At 41.6% G+C, this 21,164-nt stretch overlaps 1 protein-coding gene across 4 annotated transcripts in view; it reads right to left on the bottom strand.

Annotated features, from left to right (window-relative positions):
• The window catches only part of SHOC2 (SHOC2 leucine rich repeat scaffold protein), a 113,024-nt gene that overhangs the window by 54,892 nt on the left and 36,968 nt on the right, over positions 1 to 21,164 (bottom strand). For all 4 annotated transcript variants that reach the window (XM_039481447.1, XM_039481451.1, XM_039481450.1 and 1 more), the window contains one exon: positions 1,489 to 2,435. In XM_039481447.1, coding sequence (XP_039337381.1) covers positions 1,489 to 2,191 — 703 coding nt within the window. In that variant the 5' untranslated portion in view covers positions 2,192 to 2,435. The remainder of the gene's footprint in view (positions 1 to 1,488; positions 2,436 to 21,164) is intronic.

Below are 21,164 nucleotides of genomic sequence, written 5' to 3'. Positions count from 1 at the left end.
TCAAAGCCCCACCGCCCAGAGCAGGGGAGGGGCCAGGGGCGAGCCTCCCGGGCCAGGAGCTCGGGGGCCGAGCAGGCCAGTCCCGCAGGCTGGATGTGGCCCGCAGGCCATAGTTTGCCCACCTCTGGGGTAGAGGATGTTTCAGAAGCACCAGCACAAAGCCAGAGACTGAAATCAGCAGCTGACAGTTCTGAAATACTTGTGCAATGTCCAAATTATCCTGAGGAAACTGTGTACACCAGATATTAATGATCAGCTGACCAGCAGTTTGGGGTTTGGAAGTTCACAGTGGGTGCTACTGTTATGAAGATGTGCAATCAATATACTACATTGCAGGAGCAAGAGTGTGGCTAACTTGACAGAAATCATTGAGGGATTTAAACAATTGTATAGAAACAGATAGAACCTATGGACCAGTTCTATGGTCCTAATCCAATCAGCCAAGGAGTTTATTAACAGGGAAGAGTTCTAAGTGCCTAAATCAGTTCTGAAAATGAAACTTACTCCTGTCAGTGTTGCAAGTCCTAACACCTAAATACCTTTAAAAATCTGAGCCTAAAAAACTGGGACTAAATTAGAAGATAAAAAAAAACCAACTTATTTTAAATCTCTTGTGAATGTTTCATGTTTTTAAAATTGCATTTAGTACTTATATTTTTAGAACTGGAGGTACACAAAAAAAAATTCTTGTGAAAAACTCACATGCGCACACACTTCATTCATGTGTGTAAGTACTATACGGTATTGTTTAAAATGGTTTTCGAAACAGAGATGCTTTCCTGAATCAAGGCCTGTTCGAAAGTGGTTCAGGAATTCCTGACAATCACTACATCAATCACTGCTTGAAATGACTAAACTACATTAACTGATACCCCATTTACTTTAAAATTTGAAATATAATAGATTTAGAATAGTTATTTGCTAGTTATATACTTTTTCATTTGTTCAAAAAATATGTATACATTAGCAATGATGCATGCAATACCTGGTCACAGCACTAAAAGATTCCATTTATAAATAAATTCGTTAACCATTTATAAGCAGCTGATGTTTCATACATGGTTGACCAATTGTTATAGATTGTTACTGTATCCAATATGTTTCTTATAATTATAGTTTATAACCATCCATAATGCATTTTACTGATGTGCTTGTAACCATCTATAACTTCATATTTACGCCTGTAATGTGCTTATAACATCAATAATTTATTACCCTTTATAAATGAAACTGTGACCCAACATCTTTTTTAATTAACAGATATACACACAATATATTGATTATACCCAGCACGATCTAACATCATGGTAATGTGGCTGAGAGCGAAAGAAACTAATCTAAGATTCTTCTTGATGATGACAATGATAAAAGGAGGGCAGTATCTATAAAAAATTTTATAAAGCAGTGATCTATGTGTATCTACCTGCATCACAAAGTGAACTACAAAAAGATTTACCATAAACTTTAAATCACAGTGTAAATGCTTACCAATTTCAGCAGGTAGTTGCTTGATTTTGTTCTCTCGTATGCTAAGCATGGTGAGTTTTGACAAGCTTTTGATATCCTTTTCCACAGTAGTTATACGATTAAAGCGTAGATAAAGAGTGGCAAGAGAATTTAGCCTGTACACCACTGAAGGAATTTCTCTAAGTTTGTTATGCCGTAGATCAAGCATGCGCAATTTCTTCAAGTTATCAAGAGAGTCAGGCAAACTGGTAAGCGAGTTCTCACTTAAAGCCAGTGTCATCAGATTCACAAGACAGCCCACCTCTGCAGGTAGAGACTGCAATTTGTTACTGTATAAATAAAGTTCCGTTAACTGTGTCAACTCTTTGATAGATGATGGAAGCATGTGTATAGACCTCTTGGACAAGTCCAAGCGCATTGAATTCTCTTCTCGGCATTTATTTAGCTCTTTGATCACCTCAGCATTGCTGGATTTTTTGCGAGCCGCTGGGGCTGGATTAGGTCGTTTTATTGTGTTGTCTACTGAAAAAGCTACCCCAGGCTGTGCACTACTGGAGTCCTTCTTTCCATCTTTGGCATCTTTCCCTTTGGTCTTAGGCTCCTTTTCTTTGCTTTCTTTCCCAAATCCTCCAGAGGCCTTAGACTCCTTCTCCCGTTCCTTTGCCAATGGGACTTTTGGATCCTTCTCTTTACAGTCTTTTTCTTTTCCTAGATTACTACTCATGGTGATTCAATGTTTAACAAGCACCACATGAAATCCACTTTTTTCGGTTTAGAAAAAAAACAATTAATTCACTGCTGAAAGTACAAGGATCCTTAAAACACAAATATGTTGGCTTGAGGGACCAACTTCAGTTGAGTGATACCCATTTGCTACATATTGATTCTGAAGTCACTTGTTCCGAATCCTGGTATCGAAAGGTTCAACTTTAAGAGATCAGATGGTCAAATGCTCCTTATTAGAATTTCTGCAACACAAGAGAAAAAAAATAAAACAATGATAATGTAAATATAACTTTCTTTTAGGTTAAATAATGAGTATTTTGATAGCAAGCATGTGGATACTTAATCAGGTCTATAACTTCCCCATATATTTCATATGAAGAACCCAATCCTAACATTCAAATCCCAAGAACATTGCTTAGGAATGATTGGTATGTAATCTAACACTTAAATCAGCCTCTGTACTGGATGGTTGGATGATAGCTCATGTAATGCTGATTTTTTTTAAAAGGCTCTAGAGAAAATTACAGGCTGGTTAGCCTGACTCCAGCACCAGGCAAACTGGTTGAAACTATAGTAAAGAACAGAATTATCAGACACAGATAAACACAATATGTTGGGGAGGAGACAACATAGCTTTTGTAAAGGGAAATCATGCCTTACCAACATATTAGAATCAACAACCATCTCTTAAAGTCAACAAGCATGTGGACAAGGGTGATCCAGTGGATATTGTCTACTTGGACTTGAGGAAAACCTTTAACAAAGAGCCTCATCAAAGGCTCTTAAGCAAAACAAGCAGTCATGGTATCAGAAAGAAGGCCCTCTCATGGATCAGTAACTGGTTAAAAAATGGGGTGGAAAAAAAGGTACCAATAAATGGTTAGTTTTCACAGTGTAGAGAGGTAAACAGTGGTGTCTCTCAAGGATCAGTATTGGGAACAGTGCCGTTCAACGTATTAATAAATGATCTGGAAAAAGTGGTAAACAGGTGACAAAGTTTGCAGATGATACACATTTACTCAAGATAGCTAATGCCAAAACGGACTGCAAAGAGTTACAAAGAGATTTCACAAAACTGGACAACTGGTCAACAAAATGGCAGATGAAATTCAATGTTGATAAATGCAAAGTAATGCACACTGGAAAATATAATGCCAACTATAAATACAAAATGATGGTCTAAATTAGCTGTTCGCACTCAAGGAAGATCTTGAAGGTCTCTGAAAACATCTGCTCAATGCACAGCGGCAATCAAAAAAGTTAACAGAATGTTAGGAACCATTAGGAAAGGGATAGGAAATATCATAATGCCACTCTATAAATCCATGGTATGCCTGCACCTTGAAAACTGAGTGCACTTCTGATTGTTCCATCTTAAAAAAAGATAGATTAGAAATGGAAAAAGTACAGAGAAGGGCAACAAATATGATTAGGTGTTTGAACAGCTTCCATATGATGAGAGATTAAAAAGACTAGGACTGTTCATCTTAATGACTAAGGCGAGATATGATAGAGGTCTATAAAATCATGAATGGTGTGGAGAAAGTGAATAAGGAAGTGTAATTTACCCTTTTACATAACACAACCAAGGGTCACCCAATGAAATTAATAGGCAGCAGGTTTAAAACAAACATAAGGAAATACTTCTTCACACAATGCACACTCAACCTGTGGAACTCATTGCCAGGGACATTGTGCAGGCCAAAAAGTACTACTGGGCTCAAAAAAGTATTAGAGGAGTTCACAGAAGATAGGTCCATCAATGGTTATTAGCCAAGATGGTCAAGGACAACTCCATGCTCTGGGTGTTCCTAAACCTCTGACGGCCAGAAGCTGGAACTGGATGACAGGGGATGGATCACTCAATAACTGCCCTGTTCTGGTCATTCCCTCTAAAGCATCTGGCATCAGCCCCTTTCAGAAGACAGGATACTGGGCTAGACGGATTGTTGGGATTTGACCCAGTATGGCCATTCTTATGTAATACTACCTGACTGTGGAAGAACTGACTATTAAAAATAAGATGAAAGAGTAAGCTTCAATTTTTAAATGTAATATTGCCTTCACTGAAGTGTATGAGTCACCTGCTCCTGTTGCTGGAAGCTAATGCACAACTTTAGCGTATCCCGCTGATTAGTGTGTGTGGCACATCTCCCTCTGTACCTGATCCATTGAGGATAAGGGTCCATGTTACAACTTTAATCTGAAGAGACTTATTCTTTTGTTCAAGCCATAGAGACCCTTGTTTTCAACTATGGAGGCCCTGAATCGAAGCTCTGGTGTTAGCTAAACTGGAGTCATCAAGTTAACGTTTCATATCAAGAAATCTCTTCTAACCTATTCTGAATCACAATCCTCTCTATTTCTGCAATACATTAAATAGAACCTTGTCACCTATCAATAGATTTGTGGATTTCAAGATGCAAACAAGCAGCTGAAATTAGATTTGAAGTTCCATTTCAAACAATCTTACCAAAATAAACAGATACATAAATCAACCAAAAAAGTTTTGAAGGGATATAAACCCTGATCTTACAAGACAGGCAAACCTGCAATTAAGGTGGTAAGAAAGAAACCTCTCCTACAGGCAGTTTATTCCATTACAGCTCGTTTCAGGATATTCTGCATCTTCCTCTAAAGCAGTGGTCCCCAACGTGGTGCCTGCAGGTGCCGTGGCGCCCGCCAGAGCATTTATGTGCGCCCGCCTAATGCCCAGCAGGGGAGAGAAGCCGCGGCCCCACACCTGCCAGGGACAGAGAACTCCGGGGCTGCAGGTTGCGGGCGCCAGTGTTCTCTGTCCCCGGCAGGTGTGGAGCCCACCTAGTGCCCAGCAGGGGAGAGAAGCCAGGGACCCGCACCTGCCAGGGACAGAGTGCTGCAGGTGCCGGTGTTCTCTGTCCTCGTGGCTTCTCTCAGGCTTCTCTCTGCACTGCCCAGAACTGCTGCCAAAAAAACCACGCTCCACCTCTGCAGAATGGACCAAATGTTTATGATATTTATTTTGTAAAAACGCCTTAATTTTTCTTACAGATAGATAAAAAAGAGCAAATTCACATGGTACGGTGAAAGAGTAATTGCCGAATAATTTAATTTAATTAATTTAATTTTACGTGTAAAATTACCTTTTTTATCTTATGGATTCATATATTATGTAATATTAAATATGATGTTTTTTGCATTATTTAATGTACAAATACAAAATAAGCCTTGAAAAATTGTTGGTGCCCGCCACACTCTTCTGAAAACAGGAATGTGCTACTGGCCACAAAAAGGTTGGGGACCACTGCTCTAAAGCATCTGGTATTGGCTACAAGATTTGAATGACCTCTGGTCTGAATACTGTCCAGCAATTTCTATGTTCCTAAATAAATAGAATTATTAATAGTTCTAATTTGATTCAATCCTGTGACAGAGATCAATCATATTAACCATCTGGTCATTTCAAAGCTCACCAGCAACACATTTTGAAGCTGCCTCTCCAATACATGTCTGTAAAAGACAATAAAGTCAATTTTAACCTTTGATGCTAACCTGCCCTTTTGCCTACAAAAGCAACACACCTTAGGAACATAAGAATGGCCATACTGGGTCAGACCCAAGGTCCATCCAGCCCAGTATCCTGTCTTTCGACAGTGACCAATGCCAGGTGCCCCAGAGGGAATGAACAGAACAGGTAATCATCAAGTGACCCATCCAGTTGCTCATTCCCAGCTTCTGGCAAACAGAGGCTAGAGACACCATCCCTACCCATCCTGGCTAATAGCCATTGATGGATCTATCCTCCATGAATTATATAGGAGTGGTTTGTTTGTTTATGTTTTTTTTTTAACTCTGTTATAGCCTTGGCCTTCACAACATCCTCTGGCAAGGAGTTCTGCAGGTTGTGCATTGTGTGAAAAACTGTGCAGTGTGTGTGTTCTGCAGTATTTGTTGATGGGGAATTTCTTAGCATTCTACAAAAGGGTCTTGTTTGCCTCAACCACAAAAGCTATTTTCATTCTTCTTATCAACTCCACGTAGGGAACTGCATTCGCTTTCTGCCACTTATCTTCTGTACTAGCTCATATGGCCCACAGTTACAGTCATAGCAAAATTAAATTTTATACCGTTAAGTAAATCATCAGTAAGAACTGAAGACACTGAAATCTTACAGCTAAATGCAAACTTCTATTAATGTTTAAAATACTCATTCACTTACTTATTATGAATAGGCATACATGCACGCTCACACAGTTTGTTTCCAGGAAGCCTCTGATATCAAAGTATGATCAGTCACTATCCACCATTTTCAGTCACACCAAAGAGTATCAAAGATGAAAAGCAAATCTAAAATTATATATTTGAGGGTGGAAGTTGGAGGAGAGAAGGCTACCATAGTTTTCTCCTTGTGATCTGCAGATAGTGCTTCCTAATGGCAGAGATGGGAACAGAAGCTTTAACTTCCAGTCCTCTGCTCTGACTTGTTACTTCTATAGCATCATGCTGTCAAGTAATCGCTGTGCCTTAGTTTACAATGCTTTTGAGAACTTGGCTGAAACATGCTAATAATAATACTTTGTACTCTAAATTGGATTCAATTTACAGTAGCCTACATGATACCACATTAGTCCCACTTTAATGTACTCAATTGATCCTGTTTTCTTTTAATCCCTTTTGGGGTTCTGTTTTTTTGTTTGTTTGTTTTTTTGCCTTTTTTAAAAAAAGAAAGAATAATCCAGTTTGAACACTCTTCTAATAGAAAGTGTCTCTGATGTGGATTCCTCTGAACGTGGGCCAAATGGGGTCAATTAACATCAGACACGTTTTCAATTAAGACTCCTATGTAACTTTTAAAGTATCCAATAATTTGCATTTTGTTCTAGCATAGCAACCCCACTATGTTACATTTTAAACCATTTTTCAGCACTGTATAATTTGTATGCTTTTATGTGGATAGTACAGGAAAGATATTGGCAGAATCTTCAATATACACAAATCCGGGTGGAGCTCAGTTGCCTCACTATCAGCTAACTAAAGTCTCAAATGGTAGTTAACTTGTTTTCAGTACAACTAGAATAGAATACAAACGTTTTGAGGCATAAGTCACAATACTGTCAAACACCATTTCAAAGTTTTGATAAATATGAAAACTAGATCAATTTATTGTTAATACTGAAGGTCACTCAGGATCCAGGTCCCATTGTGCAAGATGCAGTAAAAGCCACACAGTCCCTGCTCCCCGAAATAGCTTTCAATCTAGTCAAACTTAAGCCATGGCAAGTGTGTTTTGCCTAATACGTTATAGGCAGCGCAAAAGAGGTGGCTCTCAAAGGTATCTGAAAGAGGAGATAGTTCAGGGAGGACATTCCATATGTAAGGGATGGCCTGACCTGAAGGGTCCAAATTATTATTTTTATATACATTTCAGTTACCTATTAGCAATTTTTCACAAGTGTACCATAAAATCAGCTTCTGTACTTTCTCAGTAACAGCGTAAGCTTTTCATTACAAATATAAAACTATAATGAACACACACACACTTTCACCATTACAAGGCTCCCCATCCCCATTTTTACCCATTTAACCTCTTTCACGTCAGACACTTTTTAAAAAAGTATTCCTTTCTATGATCAGAACAAGATAAACAGTTACTACCAGAGAATTCAATCTTTCATAGCTTTCTTCGAAGCTGATGGTGTCTGCAGGCAGTCAGCTCTGCAACCAAGTGACATGCAGAAATTTAAGACTAATGGCCAGATTCGCAGCACAAAACATACATTCAAAACAGTAAATTAAAAGCAACGAATGGGAAAAAACTAAATGTTAAATATACTGCACACATTTATCTTAAGGATTTTATTTTATTTTGTTTTATTTAAGTTTGAGAACGGAGGCTGTACTGGAAATATACTGCGTCTTTTCAGACCTCGTCTCTTCAAATTAAATGTTTCTCCTTCTCCGAGAAAGATTTGCAACTAGCACTTTCTATACAAACTTAAAATTAACAGAGAGGAAGCAGTTAGTGAGAAGTTCTTTGGACAAAACATGCCTCTGAAACCAGACTAGAGAACACAGAAATACTGTTAAGTCTGGAAACAAGGTTCTGTAGAAGATAAGAATAAGGAATCGAAGCTGACTACACAGCCACTTTTGCCAAGTCTGATTACACTAGCATCTTACACACTGGTAGAGCGCCCAGTGTAATGGGGCCTTGGATCCTGATGAGGCCTCTGGGCTCTAGTACTATAATTGTAGGCGGAGTTGGTAGCATCCCCTATTGTTAAGGTTGCTTGACACTTCCCCTCATAAGACCCAGTTTTCAGTTGGTTATAACTAGGGTCCTACCAAATTCCTTGTCCATTTTGGTCAATTTCACAGACATAGGATTTTAAAAATAGTCAATTTCACGGTTTCAGATATTTACATCAGAAATTTCAGGGTGTTATAACCATGGAGGTCCCAGCCTCAAAGAGGGTTGCGGGAGGGGTCACAAGGCTATTGTAGAGGGGTCACAGTATTGCCACCCTTACTTCTGCGCTACTGCGGATAGAGGTGCTCCCTTCAGAGCTCGGAAAGCAGAGAGCAGTGGGCAGCATGGTGTGGGGAGGTCATCACTTTTGGGGGGATGTGCAAGGCTGGCCTTCTGGGTGGGTGACCATCCAGGACCCTATGGTCAGGGGCGCTGTGGTCCCCCCACCACACACACCCACACACAACCAGCCCAAGTCCCCTTTAACCCCCAAGCTCTGGGCCCAAAACCAGACAGGGGCAGGACTGGAGGCAAGGGTGCCAGAACCACCAGCTCCAGAACAGGAGGGGCCAGGGAGCTACATCCTCCAATTTTTAACATGGGTGTAGTTTGGGGGGCAGGGATCACCATTCCCCCACCCCAAAACTGCAAGCCTCAGGCAGGCACAGAGCAGTGCCACAGCAGGGGAGCTGATAACAATGGTATCAATGCTCACCTGACTCCAGTGATATCATAGTCCCAAACTGACCAAAGGAAGGGGGGTGACTCACTTGAGAGTCCAACAGATCCTTTGTTGCTGTCTAGTCCAGTGTCCTTTGTTCCTGTGAGACTGGGCTGGGTTTGTCCCATACATGCCCTGATGAGGTGTGAACTGCCCCTCTGCTCTTGGAGAGTTTTTGCCTGTGCTTGTTTTAAGCCATGAAGCCACATTTTCAGCCTCATAAGTATATACATGAAATTATAACCTATAACATTACTATAACAACAATGCTCAGTGCATCATGAGTCTTCCGAAGACACCCGACATGACAAACTTTGCATTGGATACCACACAATCATTTTATAAGGATGAACATGGAGGATGTACAGGGTTCCCCCAAGGCACAGTGTGTCACAATGTGATCGTAATTAAAAACTGAATCACAATGCACTTACACCAGGGAACCAAATTAAGATTAACAGGCTACTTTAATTCTGGAATTTCTTAACTTTTGAACGCTTGAGTTTGCACCTTAATGTTTTTCAAAATAGTTTGTGTGTGTGTAGTAATACAAATAGCTGACAACCTATATTTAAGGTTGCAACAACATTTGCATTTAGCAGGATTTTAGTCCTGCTATCTCACAATTTAAGGACTAAATTTATCCATGAAAATTAATACAGTAACTTCAGACTTTTTTTTTGGTTAAGTTGGTCCCAATCTTCCAAACACTTATGCAAGTGAAGTGCTTTACATTCATGAGTAGTTCTACAGAATCTTGACTTCAATGGAGCATCATTCAAGTCAAAGAGAATACTCATGCATAAATTTAGGCATTTATCTAAGTGCTTATAGAATGAGGGATAGAATTACTAATTTTACAGAGGCAACAAATGTATTCACGTCTCATTCACATTTTTCAGATCCCTCTAGCTAAAGGACCAGTGTCACCACCAATTCTAAGCTGCATACAAACATTCATATAACATTTCAAGGACAGGATTTTTTCAACTTTTAAAACTTGAGCTGTTTTTAGCAAAACAAAGTTGATCAGAACTGGACAGTTCTGCCAGCTACTTCTAGTTTTCAATGCTGTTCAGACTGTGTTCCTGATATACTGAGAAAAAGTAGGTTAGGTAATATCTTTCATTGGACCAACTTCTGTTGGTGAATGAGACAAGCTTTCAATCTTACACAGAGTTCTTCTTCAGGTCCTGATATACTGACATAGAATATTTTTTTAAACTATTAGGTGATGAAGGGCTTAGGGGGAAACAGGAGGTTACTCTGGCATGGTTGAGGATACCAAGCAAAAAAAGAGTTTCAAGAGAATTGAAACAAAAATCTCTCTCATGGTCTTTTCTGAATATTACTAAAGAAAAATAGATTTTATGAGATACTGAATATTGTTTTTCTTGTTTTATATGCCCAAAATATATTTCCCAGAATTATTTTTAATCCAATTTATCTATGGAAGTCCAGAAGGACACACAATTAAACTCTTCTAAACTAAGTCATCTTTCTTTAGTGGTCTAAAAAAGGAATACCACCATTTAGTTCTTGTATAGAATTTTTCATCTACAGATCTCAATGCACTTTACAAATGGAGGTTAGTTTCATTATCCCCATTTTATAGCTGTGGAAACTACCTATCATACATGTTATTTGCTAAAAACTTTAAAGATTTATGGGTAATTGGGTGACAAATAAAAAGGAGAATAAACCTGAAGAAGTTCTGTTGAATCAAGAGAGCAAAACAATATATAAAAATCTTGGGGAAATTGTATGAAATGGTGGTTATATTTCTATTGTTTGAATACAATCCTGAAATGTTTATTTAAATAACTGCTTTACAGAAAGAGCCTTTTTTCCTGGGTCTCATGTGTGGAAACTAGGAATAGTTACTATTGCAATTCCAAGAACAACATGAAATTAATCATCTGCAGCTCAGAAATATAAGTTCTACTGCTTCCTGGTCAGCTATCAAATGAAACATGGTCCTTGACACAAAGGAAATCCAGCTAACTGGTAACCTGGAAGAGCTGGGGACTCCCCTTAGACTTAGTGACTTAGTATCTAAAAGTAGGAAAATGTTAAACTTTGTAATAGCACAATGGGTTACCAAAAAATTACACTTGCAATCAGGGCCGGCTTTAGGAAGTGCGGGGCCCCATTCGAACAGTTTCAGCAGGGCCCCGGCACGGATGACTTAAAAAAAACAACAACAACAACAACAACAAAAAACCCAACATGTGGGGCTTCTACTCACCAGGCGGTGCTCCGAGTCTTCGGTAGCACTTTGGCGGCGGGTCCTTCACTCGCTCCAGGTCTTTGGCGGCACTGAAGGACCCGCCGCCGAAGTGCCCCCGAAGACCCAGAGCAAGCGAAGGACCCGCCGCCGAAGACCCGAAGTGAGCGAAGGACCCGGAGCACTGCCAGGTGAGTAAAAATTAAAAAGGCACCTCTAGCCAGGGAAGGGATTCTCACTGGGCACAGGGCCCGATTCGGGGGAATTGGTGGAATAGGCCTAAAGCCGGCCTTGCTTGCAATATTAGTTATCCTAATATTAGTATTAAGATGTTTTGCTTGATGTTGTTTCTAAGTAATATGGACACAGGCTAGCATCATTTCCTGGTAGAGACAAAGAACCAAGAAATATTTAAAAAAATAATATTAACTACAGAAAAAAACTAACATCTTTCACAGCTGTTTGGACTAGCAGTCCTAAAAAAGAAGGATTGCTAACAGCCATCTCTTTAAGAATGGTCATTTTTGATTCCACTGATACATTCAGAGTTAATGGCTCATGTCAGCATGTTTTTGTGTAGGGAAAGTAGATATCTTAAAACAAATCAATCTTGGATCCAGCATATTCCAAAATTAAATGCACTAAATTATACTAAATTATAATGCATTGCGATGTAAAATATGACTAATTTTAATATACCAAGAAGTTTACCTATATAAAGGAGGACTGCTATTGCATCACGTGTAATTCTGAAAGGATGACCATATTCCCCACTCAAACACAGCTCATGCCATCATGTGCCAGCAATGCCCCTCTGCCATGTACATTGACTAAACCGGGCAGTCTCTACGCAAAAGAATTAATGTACACAAATCTGAAATCAGGAATCATAACACTCAAAAAACAGTAGGAGAACACTTTAACCTGTCTGGTCATTCAATGACAGACCTGCGGGTGGCAATTTTGCAACAGAAAAGCTTCAAAAACGGACTCCAACGAGAAACTGCTGAGCCGGAATTGATACGCAAACTAGATACAATCAACTTAGGCTTGAATAGGGACTGGGAATGGCTGAGCCATTACAAACATTGAATCTATCTCCCCTTGTAAGTATTCTCACACTTCTTATCAAACTGCCTGTACTGGGCTTGATTGATTATCACTTCAAAAGTTTTTTTCTCTTACTTAATTGGCCTCTCAGAGTTGGTAAGACAACTCCCACCTTTTCATGCTCTCTGTATGTGTATATATATCTCCTCACTATATGTTCTATTCTATGCATCCGAAGAAGTGGGCTGTAGCCCACAAAAGCTTATGCTCAAATAAATTTGTTAGTCTCTAAGGTGCCACAAGTACTTCTGTTCTTTTAGCTCACAAAAAGAAACATTTCCCTTACTCTCTTATGAATATTAAGTGTACTAAAGGAGTCAGGTATAGCATTACCAGAAACAGATCGTAACTACAGACAGAATTGGTGAGCAACAATTCAAATCCATAACAAAGGAGAAAAACACTTTGATGATCCAACTCTGACCTAGGAAAACTCAGTTTAGTCAGATTTAGGGAGAGGTTTTCTTTTTGAGGGGGTAGGAGTGAAGTTAAAAATGCTATTTTAGTAATTTTAGCACCCCCACACAAACAAGCAGACAATCAAAATCCTTAAAAACATACCTTCCTGGAAGAACTGAAATTTTACTGAGGAACAGTATGGGATGTATCAGAAAAAATATTCCATTATACCATAACTTAGCACATATGGGAAAGCAAATAATACGTTTTCTAAAATTAGCTGAATGAACTGCAAAGGACTTCCCTCTTCTGCACCCCCAACCACACTACTTTCATTTGAAAAGCCAAACAACCCAAGCCAACCAGCCTGCTGCAAAAGAAGCAAATTCCCTCCCACAATTTACAGGCTTCAGACATCTGACCTAAAGCTTTTTCATCTACAAAAGGGGTATACAGACTTCTGCTACTGCAACCACCTCCAGATCAGTTGGGATTAACTGCTCAGTCAGTCACCAGGTGGCTGCACTACTACTACAAAAACAAAGCTTTTTAGAAAGCATGTAGACACCATGACAATCATTGACCATCATATGTATGGCTGGCCTGCATCAACTGTTTTTATAAGTGTGGGCATCAGGCAGAATACCAGCAGAATAGAGAGACGGTATCATAGCACCCCCATACAAGAGTAAAGGACATAGGCGCTGACTTTTATTTTTCCCTGGGGGTGCTCCACCCTGAGGCCCGACCCCCACTCCATCTCTTCCTGACCCCACTCCACCCCCTCCTGATGCTCCACCTCTTCCTGTTTCCACTTCACCCTCTCCCAAGGCTCCGCCCTCTCTCTGCCTCTTCTCCACTACACTCCAACCCCTCCCCTAAGGCCCCTGCCCACCAGTCGCTTGCTGCTCTCTGCCCTCCCCAAGTGCCTCGCCCAGCTGCCAAACAGCTGATCAGCAGCACTGCCAAACAGCTGTGGCTGGTGGATGCTGAGCACCCAGTGTTTTCTTCTCTGGGTGCTTGAGCCCCATAGCACCCACAGAGTCAGCACCTATGGGAAAGGATCTCACACTGAGTGTGGCAACAACAAACTAATTTAATTATTTTCAACCCCTGGAAAGGTCTTCACTCACATGCTTGGTAGGGTGTAGCCGCTTAACAGACATCATCCACTGCAACAACCAGGTTTCACTCCTAGACAGTCAACAATCAACTCTATCCTTACTCTCCAGCTTCTGGCTGACTTGCATTGAGAATTTAGCCACCTGCTTTACATGGCATTTATCATTATCAAAGTGGCTTTTAATTCAGCTGACAGGTCAGCACTTTGGCTCCCACTGAAAGATGCTGGCGTCCCAGCTGTTCTACTAAATCTTGTGCACTATCTTCACACTTGTACCAGTGTGAGAATGCACACTGCTTCGTGGCTTTCACTGCAGTTCTCCACGACCTCGTGTATGCAACAGGGATGAATTCTCGCCTTGGTACTACTCTGTCGAGCTATCAACTGGACATTAGGACTTGCCGCTCCACTCACCAGAATCAAGGTTGGTCAAGAATTATTCACCAGTCAAAACTACTATGGGGTTGAAGTCTCATGGCAGAATCTCAGAGCTGGGCCTAGTGCAGGTAGGGTCGAACACTGTAGAGAGCATTGACAAGTTCATCTACCATGGTCACTCTGGCTGGCAGGACGGTCCTCAGTAGACTATGCACATTTGATATGTATAAAAGCTAAATAAAAAAAGTTAATTGGATCTAAGTTAGCAAATTTAGTACTCATGAAAGGTGCCAGACAGTTAGCCTGGGACAGCAAAATCCTTTCTTTCACAGTTCAGGAGTGGTGTAAACAAGCATCACAGCTGGCACTCAGTTTATGTGGTATAGTTCACTGAGACTGCTAAACTCATTTCACTCAAGCCAATGAAGAGTGAGACGGTAACTTTCAGACTATATCAACCTGGTGTGAATTCAGTATGTAAACCTATGAGCTCCATGGCACACACAAGCAGCAGCTTATGTCAGCACAGATCCAGCTCTGTGGGTTCGTCATGGGACAATGGGTTGCAGAAAGGATTGGCTAGGCAAACCAGTTCAACCAAATTTCTCTCCAGGGTACTCAAAGTGGGGAGTGGAAAATTCTCAGCAGCAGAACAAAGGAATCAAGTGTTGCTGGTGGGATATACTAATTTGAGAAACTCACTAACTCAGAAACAGGAAGCTTTGGGTAGGACAGAAGAAGTGACAGGCATGCTTTCATGGGAAGGGAGACAGTATGGTTGAAGTGCAGGAGTGGCCACGGTCAGAAAAAGCTGGCTGACCTAGAAAGGCTCCTTCATTCTGAGGAGAAATCTTGAGCGATTGGAGAAGGATCCCAGACACGCCAAACCCAAGAATTCTCTAGAGCCGTGAGGAAACTGAGGCAGGGAAATTCTGTATAGGTGTGTATTATTTTGTCTCAATATGTGTATTTCCCACACTGCTAGGTAAAGATTAAGTCGTGTTTTAGAATCCTGTGCAAAGTGTGTCTGTTAGCATTCACTGTTATGTCTCTGAAAAGTGAGGTTGTAAACTCAAGAGTACCCACATGGCTGAAGATGTGGGGAAAGGATGTGTTTAAACTGTGGGGAAGCCTGATGGGTCAGTTCTAGTTCCAGGGGAAAGGCAGATGGAAAGTGGGGTCCTAGCTCTCAAGAGGAGGTGCTATACAGAGGAGCTGGACCCAGAGTATGCCTAGAGATGCCAAGCCAGGGACAGTGCTTGGACTCTGTTCACACTCCCGAGACAAAGCCCAAGAAGCCCAACAGGCTGGGAGTGCCTAGCCAGAGGGGGAGCTCTACTGTGTGTGTGCGCGCGTGTTTGTGGGTATCAGAAAGTATATTACAATGCCTCAAATTTCAAAACACTTCAACCCACTACAGGATCCTTTATATATTAATTGCATATTAAAAGCCTAACAAGCAAAGTCCAGTACTGCCAAAATGAATGAAGTGTTATAGTGAAAACAACAAATACTAGTAGAAAGGCACCAATGTATTAACATATACTATGCATTCACACCTTCCTACTAAATACTTGTTTCCATATTTTCACTTCTGTCCTTTCTGGATTATCATCTTGCATAGCTAACATATAATATTCCAATCTTAAAATACCATTTTGTATTGGTTTGCAAAAAATACCTGAACTCTTTCTGCGTATTTAGCATCTAACTCCTGAAAGCAGCTTATATTAACACACAGGCTGGTAGCTTCTGCACATGTGGTTCCTCAACATGTACATTTTGACTGAGCTCACTGTTGCCATGGTAATTTGTAGTGCCACCAGGCAGTGTAATCTTGCATAAATTATGAAATCTGAAAACTAAAAATTGTCATGTGAAGTGAGTCTGGAGCCCTGATGGGCAGAGCCTGCATAAAAATATACATCACCACAATGGTGGTATTGACAGTCTCAGCAGAGACCAAAAACTATGGGTTATGTCTGTTCAGGCTGCAGTTGAGGCACATTTAGGAGCATGGAGAACAAAACAGTATACTGGACCTGCATGTACTGTACCTGTTTTGTGAATACAAGACTTAAGCTTTCAAAACTGTAGGTCACCTTTTGCCATTGCAAAAGGTACAAACTCACATCTTTTAAGAAGACATCTATTAATTTCTCTTTCAAAGAAGGCTACATTGCTGTAGCGAAGCTTTCTTCCTTCCCTCTGTGGGGGAAAAAAAAACAAAACTTCACTACCACCATGTGATCATTCCCCTCTATTCAGCATTGGTGAGGCCTCATCTGGAGTACTGTATCCAGTTTGGGGCCCCGCATTACAAAAAAGGATGTGGAAAAATTGGAAAGAGTCCAGCGGAGGGCAACAAAAATAATTAGGGGGCTGGAGCACATGACTTATGATGAGAGGCTGAGGGAACTGGGATTGTTTAGTCTGCAAAAGAGAAGAATGAGAGGGGATTTAATAGCTGCTTTCAACTACCTGAAAGGGGGTTCCAAAGAGGATGGATCTAGACTGTTCTCAGTGGTAGCAGATGACAGAACAAGGCGTAATGGTCTCAAGTTGTAGTGGGGAGGTTTAGGTTGGATATTAGGAAAAACTTTTTCACTAGGAGGGTGGTGAAGCGCTGGAATGGGTTACCTAGGGAGGTGGTGGAATCTCCTTCCTTAGAGGTTTTTAAGGTCAGGCTTGACAAAGCTCTGGCTGGGATGATTTAGTTGGGGATTGGTCCTGCTTTGAGCAGGGGGTTGGACTAGATGACCTCCTGAGGTCCCTTCCAACGCTGATATTCTATGATTCTATGATCACTAGAAGTTGCCCTGTTACCAGATTCCGCAATAATTACTCTAAAAAAGGGACTTACTATTTTGCTACTATTGAATATGAATTTCTCAAGAGGGAGCTATTCACACGTACACCTCTACCTCGATATAATGCTGTCCTTGGGAGCCAAAAAATCTTACCACGTTATAGGTGAAACCGTGTTATACTGAACTTGCTTTGATCCACCGGAGTGCGCAGCCCCACCCCGAAGCCCTGCTTTACTGTGTTATATCCAAATTCCTGTTGTATCGGGTGGTGTTATATCGAGGTAGCGGTGTATTTCATTGGTCTCCTTAGAGGGAGGATGTGGATACAGAGGGAACTTTGTTTAGCACGGAAGAGAATCCATGCTAAAGCAAGCAGCAGATCCTTTCATTTTGTTCATTCATTTCCCCTCAACAACATAGCAATATACCAGAGGGTGAGGAAAGAAGAGAAAGCGAGGAGGTGATAACTGTGTAATATATTCTCTATTATACACTTAATTTCTTTGAAAACTCCCTTGCTACCTTGACAACATAGGTACATAAACAAGCCTAAACTGTTAAACAATTTCTGAGACAAGATGGGTGAGATATTTTTTATTGGCCCAACTTCTGTTGGTGAGAGAGATGAGCTTTTGAGCTTCCACAGAGCCCGAAAGCTTGTCTCTCTCACCAATACAAGTTGGTCCAATAAAAAAATATTACCTCACTCACCTTGTCTCTAGATTCTGGGACTGACATGGCTGATCAGGTATTGCTTGATGAACACTATGGCAATCTTCCACCCAAATGACTCCTCTACCACCTGCCCATTTAGCATCCTCCTTTGGTTTCCACCAACACTGATCATTCCAAATCTCTCCTCCAGAAAATTAAAAGCATATTTATTCTAAAATGTTTGGTTTCTCAATCTGAATGTGTGACCGAATAAGCATCCTGTTTGCTCCAACCCAAAATACTTTTAGATGCCACAGTTCTGGCCTGTACTACAAAGTTTAGAACTGCATGAAATGTTCAGTGCTTGAGTTTTCTGTCCACAATTAGCAAGTCTCTGGAAGTCACAAGATCTTTTTCTCAGAAAATAAGGATTTTAAAGAAAACTGTGTGTTTAAAGATGCAAGCAAGAAAAAAAATCCTATTAGGTCAAGATTAAACAAAAAAAATTAAGGATATCTGCTAAATAATGTGACAAAGAACCTATGCTACATTAACACCATAATACAGCTACACACACCACAAAACCTGCATATCAATAAATGCTTTAAAACCAAAATTTATTTTTTACCCTTGTTCTTCAGTTTGGGACAGAGAAAAACTCAGATTAAAGAGAAAGGAGGCAATAGTTTAAACAAGGGGTTCGCAAACTTCATTGCACCTTCTGACAACGAAAATCACTACACGACCCCAAGAGGCAGGACCGAAGCCTGAGCCTGCCCGAGCCCTGCCACCCCAGGTGGGGGCTAAATCCTAAGGGCTTTGGCCCCAGGCAGTGGGGCTTGGGCTCCAGCAAGTCTAATGCCAGCCCTGGTGACCCCATTAAAATGGAGTCCCAATCCACAGTTTAAGAACCGCTGGTTTAAATACTGACAGTAGACTTAAAAATAAATGTATGAAACATGGGCACCTACAATAGATTTATTTTCCAGTCAATCTAGTAGTTTTGGAGGAAGCATGACTGCCAAGTAAAGGCCAGAAATTCCATATTTATTTAATAGACTGCTACTAATGTCCTGTCCACGTGAGTGGCGTGGGGTTTAGGATGGACGACAGATGGACTGGTTCAGATGAAACTCGGAGACAACCTTTCGGAGGAAGTTGAGGTGAAGGCGCAGGGAGACCTTGTCTCTATGGAAAACTGTATACAGGGGGTCAAACCATCATAGCCACCAGTTCCATGACCCGCCAGGCAGAGGTGATGGCCGCCAGGAAGAGGAACTTCCTGGATAGGTGGGCTAGGGAGCATGTAGCAAGGTGGACATGGACCAAGTTGAGCGCAGGGCCCAAGTTCTTGATCTCCAGGATGTAGTCTAAGACAACCGGCATAGAGATAGAGTGGAGGGGAAGGTGTCAGCGTTTTGACCAGGAGGAAGAAGGAGGGTGTCACCCTTGGAGTCCTGTCCCCTTGCCCCTCCAGAGCAGTAAAACTTGCAGTTTGCATGGGTTGTGGCATAGGGTCTTCATGAGGGCCGAGATGGTAGCGAAGCTGTCTGCGGGGAGGAAGGCTTGTGTTACGATTGAGCCTAGGTGCACTCTGATGAAGTGGATCGTCTGTGTTGGGAGGAGCACAGACTTCTCCAGGTTGACAAAGATGCCCAGCAAGATAAGACGACACTGGAGAGTGGCGACTGCTGACGCCATCTCAGCAAGGGACGGAGCCATCAACAGCCAGTCGTCCAGGTAAGAGAATACAAAGTGCTCCCCTTGGCGGAGGTGGGCCATTATGACCCCGCCAAGACTTTGGTGAAGACCCTGGGGACCATGGCAATGCTGAATGGAAGGACCCATAATTGACAGCGGTTGTCGCCCACACAGAAGTGAAGAAACTCACAGTGGATCAGGGGCTGGGGCTGGGGCAGGGGATCTCAGGACTCTGGCTGCGGGGGTTACGGGTGGAAAAGGTGGAGTCAGGGGCTAGCCTCCCCAAAGGGGGGCTCCACCCACTGCCCATACGCCCACCACTCGCCTCCTCACCCTCACACCTGCCACTCACCTCCTGCATCCCTCCTCACTCCCCTGCCACAGACACCCCCCTGCCAGCCGCAGGTCAGGTGGTCAGTAATATATACCTACTGCTACATTCTTATTATTAGAGCATGGAATTACTATCCATAGAGATTCTATGGTACAGTTTGATTCATTTAAGATTTTTACTTAGGCTTTGGCTACACTTGCACTTCAAAGCGCTGCCGCGGCAGCGCTTTGAAGCGCTAAGTGTAGTCAAAGCGCCAGCGCTGGGAGAGAGCTCTCCCAGCGCTGTCCGTACTCCACCTCCCTGTGGGGAATAACGTACAGCGCTGGGAGCCGCGCTCCCAGCGCTGGGGCTTTGACCACACTGGCGCTTTGCAGCGCCGCAATTTGCAGCGCTGGAGAGGGTGTGTTTTCACACCCTGCTGCAGCGCTGCAAATTTGCAAGTGTAGCCAAGGCCTTAATTTGATTCTACGCTTTCTTTAACATATAGTGCCACTCCCTGCACCAGCACAACCTGTTCTGTCTTTCTGATATATTTTTGTACCCTGGTATTACTGTGTCCCATTGATTATCCTCATTCCACCAAGTTTCTGTGATGCCTATTGTATCAATATCCTCATTTAATTGATTTTGTTATATTTAATCTGTAGCATGCTGAATATGCTAACTTTAGGAACAGGCATTTCCTCTTACACACCCATTAGCTATGGCAACCCCTGGGGGAGCCTAGGGGAGCCAGAAGCCATTGAAATTATAAAAACAGATCTGCATGGAATATTCCACCCAGTGCATAAAGTTTTCCGCATGTATCATTGGGAGCCTTGTACCATTATCAACTTTGTGAGAACAGCACTTACGTTTTCAGTTTGCAGGAAAAACTTTACTATAAGATAAGAATCCATTTTCAATTTCAGTAACTTCCCTGTCTCTAGAACCACTCTCCTCAAGAACCCCGTGCTCTGGGCCCCCAAAACCACTCCTAGCTCTTTTCCTACCCCTAATGAAGCCTGCTGAGATCATTCTCCCATACAGACCTTCAGAGGCCTGCAGAAGCCTTCCCTCAAGCTTTTTACAAAGAGCATGTGCACCTTCAGTTCACTCTTCACTATGAAGTTAGCTATGCACACTGTACTCTTTCTTAGCTGCACATTTTATGAGCTCAGCATGCAAACCCTGATTTAAAAATGTAATGCTTATGAACAAAATAGTTTCAGAAGGTCACATCTCTGAAATCAAAACCAAATTCACCAGAATGCTCAAGGCACTCTTGATGATTATTAGCCTGTGT

Source organism: Mauremys reevesii, linkage group 7 (genome assembly GCF_016161935.1).
Source record: "Mauremys reevesii isolate NIE-2019 linkage group 7, ASM1616193v1, whole genome shotgun sequence".
Classification (NCBI taxonomy): Eukaryota; Metazoa; Chordata; order Testudines; family Geoemydidae; genus Mauremys; species Mauremys reevesii.
This window is presented reverse-complemented; position numbering and strand designations above follow the sequence as displayed.